We start from the raw sequence: 12746 nt of genomic DNA, 5'->3' as shown, positions 1-12746 counted from the left end.
GAGAAAGGGGAGAGAGGGCAATAGAGAGACAGGAGGAGGGAGAGAAAATAAACACACAGAGAGAGACAGTTGTCAAACTTTGGTAGAAACTTGGATTTCACTGATAAATATCTTGAAATTAATACTAATGGAAAGGTTTGATTGTACGGTTCAGATTCAGATTAAAGATACAACTCTCGCCCCTAGGGTCACTACAATATCTTCAACTATCGACTATCGCCCTGAACTCTTCTCATCTGATCCCTTTCCTTGTACGTATATTATAGACGACAAATAATGGATCTATAATCATTGGACATTAGGTACCTTAATATATCTAATAGCTCATTTCAACATCTATTGAATACCTTTTGTGTGTCAACTCAACCTGAGAATTTTCTCGTCATCTATCATTTTCAAATTATCTCATTATTAGGGTAGTGATAAGGGGCGTGCTTTGTGAGTGTCATCATTCATCTCCTTATGAAACATTGAAAGTGTCTCGGCCATGGCAAAATGCTAGTAATCATGGTGTCCCGGATTCGATGTTGAAGGCTACGTGTTTATTCCTAACCTTTTAATTTTCTTATATTTCACATATGAGATTGTGGATATTAGAGGCGAACTCACAAAATACAAGTTGACGGAATCGGCAGTTTTCCAAACGTCTTCCTATTCCGGGCCTCCCCGGCACAGTGTAGCGTCGTCGCCTTGTACAAGGGATCCCGGGTTCGATACCCGGTGGAGACACACAGTGGTTCGGATCCCACTTTAAACTGTAGGTCCAGTCCCGATTAGCCTTACTGTGCATAAAGTGGACTTAAAACACCAACTCAATAAATAAGTAATAATTTTTATGTTTTGTTTCGAGGCAGAAATACATTTTTATTCCACATGAACCAAAAATGCGTGTTACAGGTGATGGTGTTCTTTCTTGAATTTACAATGATTCCTTCCCCCCCCCACATATAATTTCATTGAAGAAACTACTTTCAGATGCCAGAAATGCATGGATTATAGTTTCATAGTTGCAATTTTTACAACTTATTACCAAAATAGATTAAAGGCAAAACGGTATTGTCAAGCTTGCTTCAAATTTTACAGCTTCTCTTCTCGTATATATGACACAATACAAGCATTACTCAAATGTGCACTAATAGCCTGCAGAACGTGTAGGAACGACATAAAAATATCTCGTTGTAACACAAGCCATAGGTTTGACGCAAACATGCTCAAGGCGGGAAAAACGGCCGATGAAGCCACTCGAACGGTATTCGTTGAACAACGAGAGCGTGCAAAGAAGAAAAAGAGATGGCGTTGCTGGGAATTTTTGAGTCTCATGAAGTTTTTCTCCTTCTTTTTCTTTATTTTAACAAATTGAGTAACTTGCTTTAGCACGGTAGTGAGTTTTAAACAGTCACCACTGACATGAACGAATCTACAGGGTGTTCCATGTAACTTGACAAATCGAAATATCGCGAGAAATATGCATCGAACGACAAAAAAATCCATATGAAAGTATAATAGTATTGTTGGGGAAAGTCACCTAGAACCCACCCCGCCACCTCCGGGGGTGTGGGGGTAGGGGCAATCTTAAAATGTTAAAAGGGAACCCCTAATTTTTATTGCAGATTCGAATTCGACGTGGCGGGGTGGGTTCATTGTAGGAGACCGTTTACCCACTGTACCCCCTCGAGAATTACGCCGATTTTTTTTTTAATCAACAGACTTCAATGTTTTATGTAATGTAAAACTGATTCCAGCGTTAGGAAAGCACAAATAACGGAGATATTTGATACCAAAAAATGGCACACGTAAGTTAAAACCTGCAATTTCGAAGTATTTTCACCGCTTTTTGTTAGTAAAAACTATTTGTATGTATACTTAAATAGCGAGAGAACACGCCGAAAATAACTATCAGTACCAAACCTAACAATCCTAACCTAACTACGTAAAATTATAGCTGCTTTTGTGGAAAGTCGTTTTGGGTGCTATATTCACTCAAGGGTACCCATTGTAGCGTAGGTGACTTGCGCCCACAATACTATTATACTTTCGTTCGATGCATATTTCTCGCGATATTTCGATTTGTCAAATTACAAGTTACACTCTACCCTGTATATTATGTGAGTAAATATTGGAATGACAATGAATACACCCAACTTTCACGAAATTATCCCGCAGCATATTCTGTACATTTTTATCCAATAAGTTTACACCCTCTTTAACATTATATTATTATCAATGATGATATATACAGAGCATTCCCTGACATTCGCTACGAGACTCGGCGGCAAGCGGCCCGGCGTCAGATCTTATACTTCCCGGTGAACGGGTCCGCGACAGTCGCTAGAGTCGGCTATTAAAATTACAGTTTTCATATTGTGTACTAACCTTGACTGCAGAAGGTGTTGAAAATGATGTCCCTCTGCTGCAACACATTCCTGGCATCTCCGAAGGAAATTGGCATTTACACGTGCAAGTTCGTCTACTTGTATAGAATACGTGTATAGAATTACACGTCTATGTGTAATTCTCCCGATTTCTCGTACAATACTCTCTTTTAACTCACGGATGGTGTAAGAATTGTCTTTGTATAGTTTATTTTTTAGATTTTTATTTTTATTTTTTATGTTTAGATTTAAGAATTTTAGCGGTTCTAAATTCTGTTGTTTTTGAAACACCCGTTTCTTGTGAGAGGCGGCGGATAGATTTCCGAGGAGACTGTTCTAACCTTTGTCCTATCTCATCGAGTTTTTCCTCAGTAAGTACACGTGGGTTTTTCTTTCCACTTTTATTCAGAACTGACCCTGTTACTCTAAACTCTTTTACGAGGTTTAATATAGTGGTCCTATGTGGAACGGGAATACCAGGAAATTTCGTACAAAACGTCGTTGCTTCTCCACAATTCCTCTTCCCGAAGTAACACTCGACAAGATAAATCTCTTGTTGTAATGTAAATTTTTGTGGTGCCATATTAAGCCACAATCTTCAACACACGGACACGACACAACACAACTTCCGAGGGAGGATTATACTGGCGTCAGTCTGCAACGTCAACAGAAATGGAAAGAGAGCGAAGGCAGGGAGAGCGAAAAAAACAGACTGTAGCGTGCGACTGTCGCGGACCCCGTTCACCGGGAAAGACAAGCGCTGACACCGGGCAGCTTGCCGCCGAGTCTCGTAGCGAATGTCAGGGAATGGTCTGTAGAAATATCGTTATGTGAATGAAGAGAAGTGAGTACTCGTAATAAATTCATGTAATTTCTCGTTCTTGTGATATCTTGTATTTAACCTATGCGATGTTGCAATACTGAAACTTTTGTCCCAATAATGCTGAACGAACGGAACTCTTACAAATTCCAGATGAACTTACGTGAATTCTGAACTTTCTTTGCCTGTATCGGTAGTTAGAACCATTTTAGCATCTGGAGGCAAGTTATTTTAACATTATGAAAGGTAAGGGGAAAAAACAAATGTCCATTTTTTTCGATTTTGAGGTTTACAGCTCATTCTGTTGGTTGGAACTGGTACTAAACAACTGTACAAAAACCACTGGAATGAAATGAGAAATGTGCGTGTAAAGAACGATCGAATATTTGAGGTACTGGGAAAGAACATAGGAAAGATTAGGATTAAAATGTCGTTTTCTCCAAAAACTGGTTTTGTGACATTTCTTGTTTTCCCCCTTACCCTTCATTTGTCAATGTCAAGACGAATATTCTATCCCATACTTTATGTAGTGCTTCTCTATATTTGCCAGTATGTTTTCACGAATATATTAATATAAATAACTGACTCCCTTATCTTTCATTACCCTTCCAGAATATTTATTTCCGTGCAAATACATTTTATTCGTCACTGTTAGTAAACCAATATTTTGTAAACAATAGTTAATTTCGATATTGTTGGAAAGTGGATAAACTACGATAAAAATACATAGCCTAAATTTCGTAGTCTAAACACTTAATATTGAAGGATACATATCTATGCCGTGAATTGTTTATAAAAACTGGAAATATTATATATATATATAATATTTATCATGTACTACTTTAGGATAGTTCTGTTCTACTTCTTTGAAAATATGATCCGGTGTTCTGTTTCTTTTTACAATCATATTTTCCTCTTTGTTCCACTAAGAAGAAATTGCTTACATTCAATATTTCAGCTTTCACAAAGTGGATTCTACACGTACTTGAACTTAATTCGAAATAGCTTACTTCGCTCTCTTAAACTTCAAACGGGAACTTTGAATTATCGCCTGATATGGATTATTTGCCTCCTTTAGGCCAAGATTTGCTCTGGTTTTGTCTCAGGTTGGCGAGAGGATACATTTTACTATTTTTCTTAAAAAGTCCTACTATATTTGTTACATTGGGCATCACTAGAAATGCAATAGATTTTCAAAGAAGTAGAAGTACAGATATACCATTATAAGCAAAGATTTTTTTGTATTCACATGACATTTTGGGCACTCATATATGAAGCTAACAAAAATTACAGATAGCATGTATCTAGAACAAAGTATTGCTGAGACCTGTCTTTGATAGATCAAATCAGCCAGGGAATGCAACGTAAATTTATTATCTTCAGGTAGTACTTTGTTTCAATGTTTGAGCAGTTCTACAGTTATAGATTTTGATTTTTCGACGTTCATTTTCCATTATAATTCTTTGCTTTTGTGGTGATAAAGTTTCCTGAAGTATACTGCGTAGGTGATAAGAAGCTGTGCTGTTAGCTTAGCAGGGACTATATTTTGTTACAGATCTGGCGGAAGAATTTACTCAAAGTGGTTCGGCGATGGTGTGGCTGAACTGGGTGCTCAGTTTCTAGTCGGTGCTTCCATATCCAACCCTGCCTTCAACCTCGCCGCCCAGGAAGGGGTGCTCAAGTCTCCCTTGGCGACTGGCGATCGCTCCCAGGGCTTCTTCGTCAATTCCTCCGGTCGCCCGTTGAACGCGAGGGTCACGGCGCAGGTGAGCAAGATGTTTAACCAGATCAAACAGGAAGCGTTGGACTTGTTCATGCTGGAGCCGGTCCCTACGGAGTCCCTGCGCTGTTTCATGGAGAAGAGAATCAAGGAAGAGGTGAAGAACTACCCCTGCAAGCATCAGGATGATGCGTCCAGGGCATTCTTCAGCTTGGCGAACAAGTTGCGGTTCATGGCCGGGGATGATCTCAGTGTTATCAGTGCGGGGCTTTTCGGATCGCAGTTCTACCTCCCAGGAGGCACCATTCAGATCCCGTTAGCGTTTGCGTCGATCTTATCGCCTCTCATAAGAGGTCTTCCGCAGAGCTGCATCCTCTACAACAAGATCGTCAACTGCGTTCGTTGGGGATGTGCCGGTGCCGCAGGACAGAGGGCCGTCGTGAACTGCTGCGACGGTGCCGAGTACACAGCCGACTACGTTATAGTCTCGACACCCTTGGGGTTCCTCAAGAAGCACGGGGAGTACTTTTTCATGCCTCCGCTCCCCACGGCAAAGCTGGAAGCGATAGAGTGCCTAGGTTACGGAAAGTTCAACAAGATCTACTTGGAGTACGACAGACCGTTTTGGATTCCGGGAGAGTTTAGCATGAAGTTGGGCTGGTCGGAGGACGAGCTCGCGGACAGGTCGCACTGGACCAAAGGGCTGTGCTGCTTCGAGGAGGTGTCCACCAGCAAGCGTGTCGTGATGGCGATGGTCGCCGGGCCGGAAGCCGAGAGGATGGAGAGGCTCACTTGCTACGAGCTCGTCGCGGATGTCGTCAAGACCATGCGGCAGTTCAGCGGCGACCCAAGCATCCCTTGTCCCAAGAACGTCCTCAGGAGCAGCTGGTGCAACAACCCTTACTACTGCGGCACCATCAGCTATCTGGCGTTGGAGTCCCGCGTGGAGCATCAGGAACAGCTCGCGTGTCCCGTTCCCGACGAAGACGACCCAATCATCTTGTTCGCTGGGGAAGCGACCTGCGCGTCGCACAACGCCACCGTGCACGGAGCGAGGCTGAGTGGTCTCCGAGAGGCCGATAGAATTCTGGATAAAGCGCTTGGTCCTGCACAACCTTGCCCTGCCAAGTGCAAGAAAAATTAGCCGCATAAATCCGCATCTATTGTAAAATATCTTCATAGCTTCCACGTAATACTATGTAATTTGATGGTATTTGGAACCTAGTTATCAAATACCAAATACCCACATCCACCAAGACATCAAATAAAGAACACCTTCGATGTAAACCTGCGTTTTTAACTATATTACTGCCAATTAGGTTGAAGAATGCCTTTACATCTAAATGCAAATATAGTGTGAATTATACAATTATGATTTCGCAATTAATATCTTTCCAACGAAATGCGAGTTGAATCTACTAATAAATGACACATCGAAAGTAACCAGTGCTTTACCAGAATAGTGTCGACACTTTTTATATAATATTTACACGATAAATACACAATCAATATGCGTCATTTTACTCTATAGAATCATAGCTGTGATAGCCTAATGTACAGTATAACTCCTAAAAATCTATAATGCTGGACAAGGAACAGATTCCAATTTGCTGTTTGTATTTATTTTCTTAATACGAGCGAAACTAGAAACATATTTGCTCAGTATAGCGTGTACAATTTCTTAACCAGATATTGAATAACTAGTATTTATTCCTACCTATTACGTGCTTGATAGTGACTTATAAATATGTAATATTTTAGAAGGCTGTAACAAGTTTATGAACTTTGAAGAATCCCATGTATGCAAGTATTGTTTAATGGCTTTGAAGGAAAATGATTGATATCACTTATGAGACCATATTCGTTGGAACTCTAGCGCAAAGTTCGAACTTTAATCTGCATTATCTTTAGTCATATGTTTTCTATTTCGTTATCTCCATTCGTACTGGAATCCAAATCCTATTTACAGTTTTATTTCTGTTGTTCAATATCGTGCAAATATTCATTATATCCTGTATGAATGTTTTCACTCAGACAGATACAGGAATTCAACTTTTCAAGAGTACTGAGGGGTTACTTAAGAAGTATTTACAATGACATTACTACAATAGAAGAAAACATGTTGGAATAACTTTGAAGTTTGTGTGGAACTGAAAACATTAACACTGACATTTACCAAAATGATCTGCTCATTTATTTGGCATGTTGACGCTAGAGAAATCGATATATAACTTTTCCATCTTGTTTTTTTTAAATAACAGTATAAGTAACGAAGTTAACGTTGTGCAGTTCATCATTTTAGTAGCTACACAATTTCGTCAAAACTGAATAAGAATTGAGCGATTTTGATTAAATTCACTTGCCACCTCAAATTTGCAGGTTTAATAAAATTTCCAAGTTAATGGTGCCTTTGTTAACCTCCTTGGACATAATAAGCAAAGTAATTAGTAATTTCTATGATCTCGCAAATTTAGCGTTATATTACACGTTAAACCCCAAACTACATTCTTATTGTTCATAGTCATTTCTCTCCATTGCCTCCACAGTTCTTAAAGTTTCTCTGACAGATGACAGCTGTCGAACATTTGCAAAAAATAATTAAAAATAAAATGTGAATCTATGTACGAATACTTGGCGGACTCTTATCTTACCATTAATTACTTACATCAGCGTTTCCTTTATTTCATAAATTTCAACGGAATATTATGTTATATATTATTTACAAGTTCCAATTATATTTTGAAGTGCAGATGAGAGTACTTTGTGGTGCTTGCAGAATCTAATTAATGTCAAATGAGTTGTATTCATAGATGGCAGATTGTTACAAAACCTGTGGTTCTCTCTGTACTAAAATGGTATGCTACAGCAACTTGTATATTTGCAAATGGTTATCACAAGTTTTCATTCTTCCTTATCATATACTCAAAGACAATGGTATTTTAAAGTTCGTATCGTCTACTCAGTTAATTAACTAACATGGCTTGGTAATATTTCTGAACCAGATATACATATGTGGGTGTCCCCGATGGCGCAGTGGTATCGTCACTGCCTTGTAATCAAGTGGTCCCGGGTTCGATACTCGGTGGAGGCACATAGTTGTTCGGATCCCACTTTAAACTGTAGGTCCAGCCCCGATTAGCCTTACTGTGCATAAAGTGAACTTAAAATACCAAATCAATCAATCAAACCATATATACATATAATAGTATTTATTTTGAGTGTCAATTTTGAGTTTTTAATGTGTTATTACAGGATTGTTTTAATTTGCATTTTGACTAGCTTTTGAATGTAAAAACCTCATCAGTTCTTCCTATGCTTTTTTTGGTTCATAAACGTCGGTCTGATACTAGTCGCAACGACGAGGATAAATTGATTAAATTAGCGAGAAACAAACAGAACGAAACGTTCGCGTGTAATAGGAGACGGGCTAACGAGGCTATGGCGTCTGGACTCACAGGCAGCATAATCCACTATGAGACTTGTGTTTCGTTTCATGTCCTTAAGCTGTTGTCATCGTCCATTCACCAAATTAATTTTCGCGCCATTCATCCTCATCCTCGCGATTAGCAAAGACGTTAGATAAAACAAACACCTATTTGAAAGCTTCAACGGTTGGGCGAAGGTTCCGGGCTCGAGTCCTGGACTGGTCACATCGGCTTTCTTTGTGATCGTGTTATCACGTGTCTTTATTATCACTACTGAAAGTAAAAACTGAATTTGGGAAGTGAAAGCAGTAATTGCTCAAGCACATCTTGCGAACCACTGCTTTGTCGAAACAATGCAAAAATAGAAAACTGATAGCATGCAGAGAAAGATAAGTTTGTTAGCTATGTTGAGTTGAGACATCAACACAATGAGGCAAGTCTTACAGCAAGCAACTTCCTTTGAATTAACACAGATTCCAAATAGGGACTGGTTTTTATTTTTATTTAGCGTCGCTTTTCTGCCGCTTTGGCTAATCTCGACGACGAGGATGAGAGATAAGAATGAAACTGATGAATGGACACCCACAAAGAACACCCATATCCAGGGCGGGATTCTAACCCTGGACTCCTGTTGTAACAACTCCGCCACGGATGCCGGCTCCAAATTGGAATTACTAGGAGGAATGGCAAATCTAATTCCATTCTCCAAAAACTCATTTTTAAAAGTAAGCGAGGAAAGATTAGTTACTTATATCAGTTATTGGCACTGCCCCATTAGCGGAGAGATCAGCATAACGCGCTATGAAGTCAGAACCCCCTGGCTCGAACCCTTGGTTGAGCATTGTTTTTGCCCCAGCATCCATTTCAACATTCATTGAGTATAACCGAAACCTTTGAAAATTAACCGAAATAGAAATAATGAAAAAACTGTTATAGTCACATTTGCTTTCAATTCATTGTATGCGCAATAAAGTTAATTACGATTGAATAAATTTGAATCCGAACCACTATGCACAACTTAGCTACCACTAGAATACATGCGACAGCATTACCAACTACGCTATCAGAGAGGGTATGCAACTAATATTGAATTCGAAGCTCTGGTAATTTTGAAACGCCCTGGATTTTTTTTAATTTGTGAATTTATATAATCTTTTTGCAAATCAAGTACAAACTGATAATTATCATCATCATCAAGAGAATTTCGTATTCTAGGAAATCCTTTTTTTACTTGCCTCGTAATCAAGCAGTTTAGGTTCAATTCCTCTGGTAACACAGTTGAAACTGCACGTGTGGTCCTTATTACCTTATCAGAGTATAAAAGTAGATTTTAAACAAATTTTTACCTTTTGGTTTTATTGCATCATTCTGTAAATTTACGAAACTTTTAATTTTTTTGTTAAATCGTTCTGAAGTACACGCTAACCCTTTTCTACCACATATTATTTTACGTTAATTGACAATTAAAAATACATTCTTCACCTGGTGGAAATTTTCCACTACAATAATAGATACAAATTTTTAAGACACTGATTACGTATTTATTAAATAAATACTGCAGTTATTCGATCACAACTAAAATAAACTCACGAGAGACGGACCACATTTACACCTTTCTCATAACTTCTCGCACGAGATACAAGGCTGTTCCTTCTTAGTAGTTATGAGGTCGGTGCAGGGATACATACATCGCATCCACGCTGAATATGCGAAAATTAAGTTTGTATGTGGATAAAAGTGTAATAATTGCAACTTCGTGATATTGTAACTGTGTTGCTGGTGAACCTGATATATTTTGTCGAAACCTAGTGGCGCAACCATAGGGGGGGGGGGGGCATTGCCCCTAACCTTGGTCGGAAATGAGTTCTAGGGAGGCAAGTGGGGCAAACATTGACGTCCAAGTACCTGCAGGGAGCGATCACCGCTCACAACTTCAAATTTTATGCAAATAAAAACACTTTTCGTAAAATTTTCTTCCTCGCTTCGCTCGCATTGCCTGCTTTTCTTAATCTTATTAAGCTCAGACCGGTTGCTGGGTGCCGATCGATCTAAATGAAAATAATCTGTAAAATTGATCGATTGATTTGTGGTTTTAAGTCCACTTTACGCACAGAAAGAATAATCGGGACTGGACCTACAGTTTAAAGTGGGATCCGAACCACTGTGCCATGTGCCTCCACCGGGTATAGAACCCGGTATCCCTTGATCACAAGGCGACGATGTTACCTCTACACCATCGGGGAGGCACAAAAGTTATAAAAAGAGAGAATGCATTGGCGTCCCGTGAAATTATTTGCACCCTATTAAACCAATATTGATTTCAGCCTGCAAAAGAATTGGATCCAAAAATGTTCTTACTTGCTTCGCTCGCAATATATCATTGTTCTCTGTAATGCCTTGTAAATTTAGTTAGTTTATTGTGAGATACAAGGGTCACTATTTATATTTTGAGCCTAACAATGAAAAAACAGGAATTTGGCATTGAAAACTGCTTTATTATTTTTCGAAGTATTCTCCTTTATGGTCAATACACTTTTGCATTCGTTCGAACCATTTGTCAAAGCAGTTTTTCCAATCTTCTTGAGACACCTCCATAATATGGTTTTTGAACGCATCAACGGCGTCTTCCGCCGACGAAAATCGTTGTCCACCCAATTTATTCTTGACATTTGGAACAAGAAGAAGTCATTGGGTGCCAAATCAGAACTGTACGGCGGATGACCAATCAATTCGATTTTTTGACTGTTCATAAAGTCGGTTGTTAGACGAGATGTGTGACAGCTGGCATTGTCTTGATGAAGAATGATCCGACGGCGTTTGTTTGTTTTCTGTATTTGACCGATTGGATTGGGTTCATCTTGAAACACCCATACAGTCGACTGCTGTTTACGTTTCGGCTCATATGCATATATCCATGATTCGTCACCTGTTACAATCTTATATACGTCTTTTGATGCACAACGATTGTATTTATTGAGCATTTGTTTGCACCAATTGACGCGAGCGTCTTTTTGAGTTTTTGTCAAATTGTGTGGGATCCAACGAGAACATACCTTTCTCACAGCTAAATGATCATGTAATATTTTATATACGCTGGTGGAACTAATGCCTATGGTTGCCTCAATCTCACAGTAGGTCACATGACGATCTTGCAGTATTAGGTTTTGCACAGCATCAATGTTTTCTTGAACAACAACTGATTTTGGACGACCTTCGCGAATCTCGTCGGTGAGTGAATGGCGGCCACGATTAAATTCGTTATACCAGCGTTTCACAGTGGCAAAGGATGGGGCTTCATGGCCAAATGTGGAAGTAAGTTGATCGATGCACTCTTGTCTTGATAATCCACGTCGAAAATCGTAAAAAATCATCGCACGAAAATGTTCACGAGTTAATTCCATTTTATTGTTGTCGCGCAATCTCCAAGGCAACATAAACAACACAAATGAAGCTATTGACAAAACATTTGAAGTACGTTATGGTCAATAATGCCAGACGATTCCGTGCAAACGTCAAATCGCGCCTAACTTCAATCAGTGTTGCCAAGGCTCAATATATAAATAGTGACCCTCGTAGATGAATTGATTGTGTAATGTATTATACTCGTATGGTATGTATCAATGAAACTTCGAATACGTACACAAGTGTCCACATCGCTCCATGTTACATAGGTATATGTGAAACATATATCGTGCATGAAAGTTATACATGTTAATGTAAAAATAATTATATTTGGAATGCATTTATCAAGCATTTTCTGTCTTTCAAAAATAGTTTGTGTGCTTCTTTTCAATTATTAATGTGAAATTGAACGTGTTGAAAATATAATTCAAATCGTTTGTTCGAACACAAATGCTTTAGCACCAATTTCTACCCCCTTTTGCATAATTCACGAGGGTAATAACGTCTTTGGTACTACTACTACTAGCCTACTACTACTACTAATAATAATGTTGGTCCCGGGTTCGTATCCCGGCTTGGCCATGGATGTTTCATCATATCACTCATCCCCAAATTTGCCAAACGTGGCACAACAAGCGAAGTAAAATAAAGCAAATCAATAATAACAATATAATAATAACAATACTATTATTAGCATTATTATTTAAAATAATAATAATTATTATTATTGGTAAGTTTATCTTGGTACCTGCCCCCCCCCTCCCAGACAAGAATTCGTGGTTGCGCCTCTGCGACCTACCAATGATAACGTTGAATGTAAGCAACGAGGGTTGCTACTAGCAAGTTCACATTTCGTGTCATGTTTGAGATAAATGCTTACCGTGAAACATCCATGTGAAAAATTACCAAACAAAAATATGGAGTGCCAAAACTGTCGCATCGCAATTCTTCCTTTAGCTTATTTTTACATCGGTATTTTTTTTATTACATTCACCTAATTTGAGGCG

At 39.0% G+C, this 12746-nt stretch overlaps 1 protein-coding gene across 2 annotated transcripts in view; it reads left to right on the top strand.

Moving 5' to 3' along the window:
* The window catches only part of LOC146001230 (uncharacterized), a 33106-nt gene that overhangs the window by 16981 nt on the left and 3379 nt on the right, over nucleotides 1–12746 (top strand). The window contains exon 3 of one of the 2 annotated variants that reach the window (XM_083138545.1): nucleotides 4748–6186. The exons of the other annotated variant lie outside the window; for it this stretch is intronic. Coding sequence (XP_082994671.1) covers nucleotides 4748–6056 — 1309 coding nt within the window. The 3' untranslated portion in view covers nucleotides 6057–6186. Of the gene's footprint in view, nucleotides 1–4747; nucleotides 6187–12746 lie in introns of those variants that run through there. 2 annotated transcript variants of the gene reach the window in all.

The sequence above is a fragment of the Lepisma saccharinum genome, chromosome 1 (assembly GCF_977018435.1).
Source record: "Lepisma saccharinum chromosome 1, izLepSacc3.1, whole genome shotgun sequence".
Classification (NCBI taxonomy): domain Eukaryota; kingdom Metazoa; phylum Arthropoda; class Insecta; order Zygentoma; family Lepismatidae; genus Lepisma; species Lepisma saccharinum.
The sequence above is the reverse complement of the archived record's forward strand: the minus strand, read 5'-3'. Positions and strand labels throughout refer to the sequence as shown.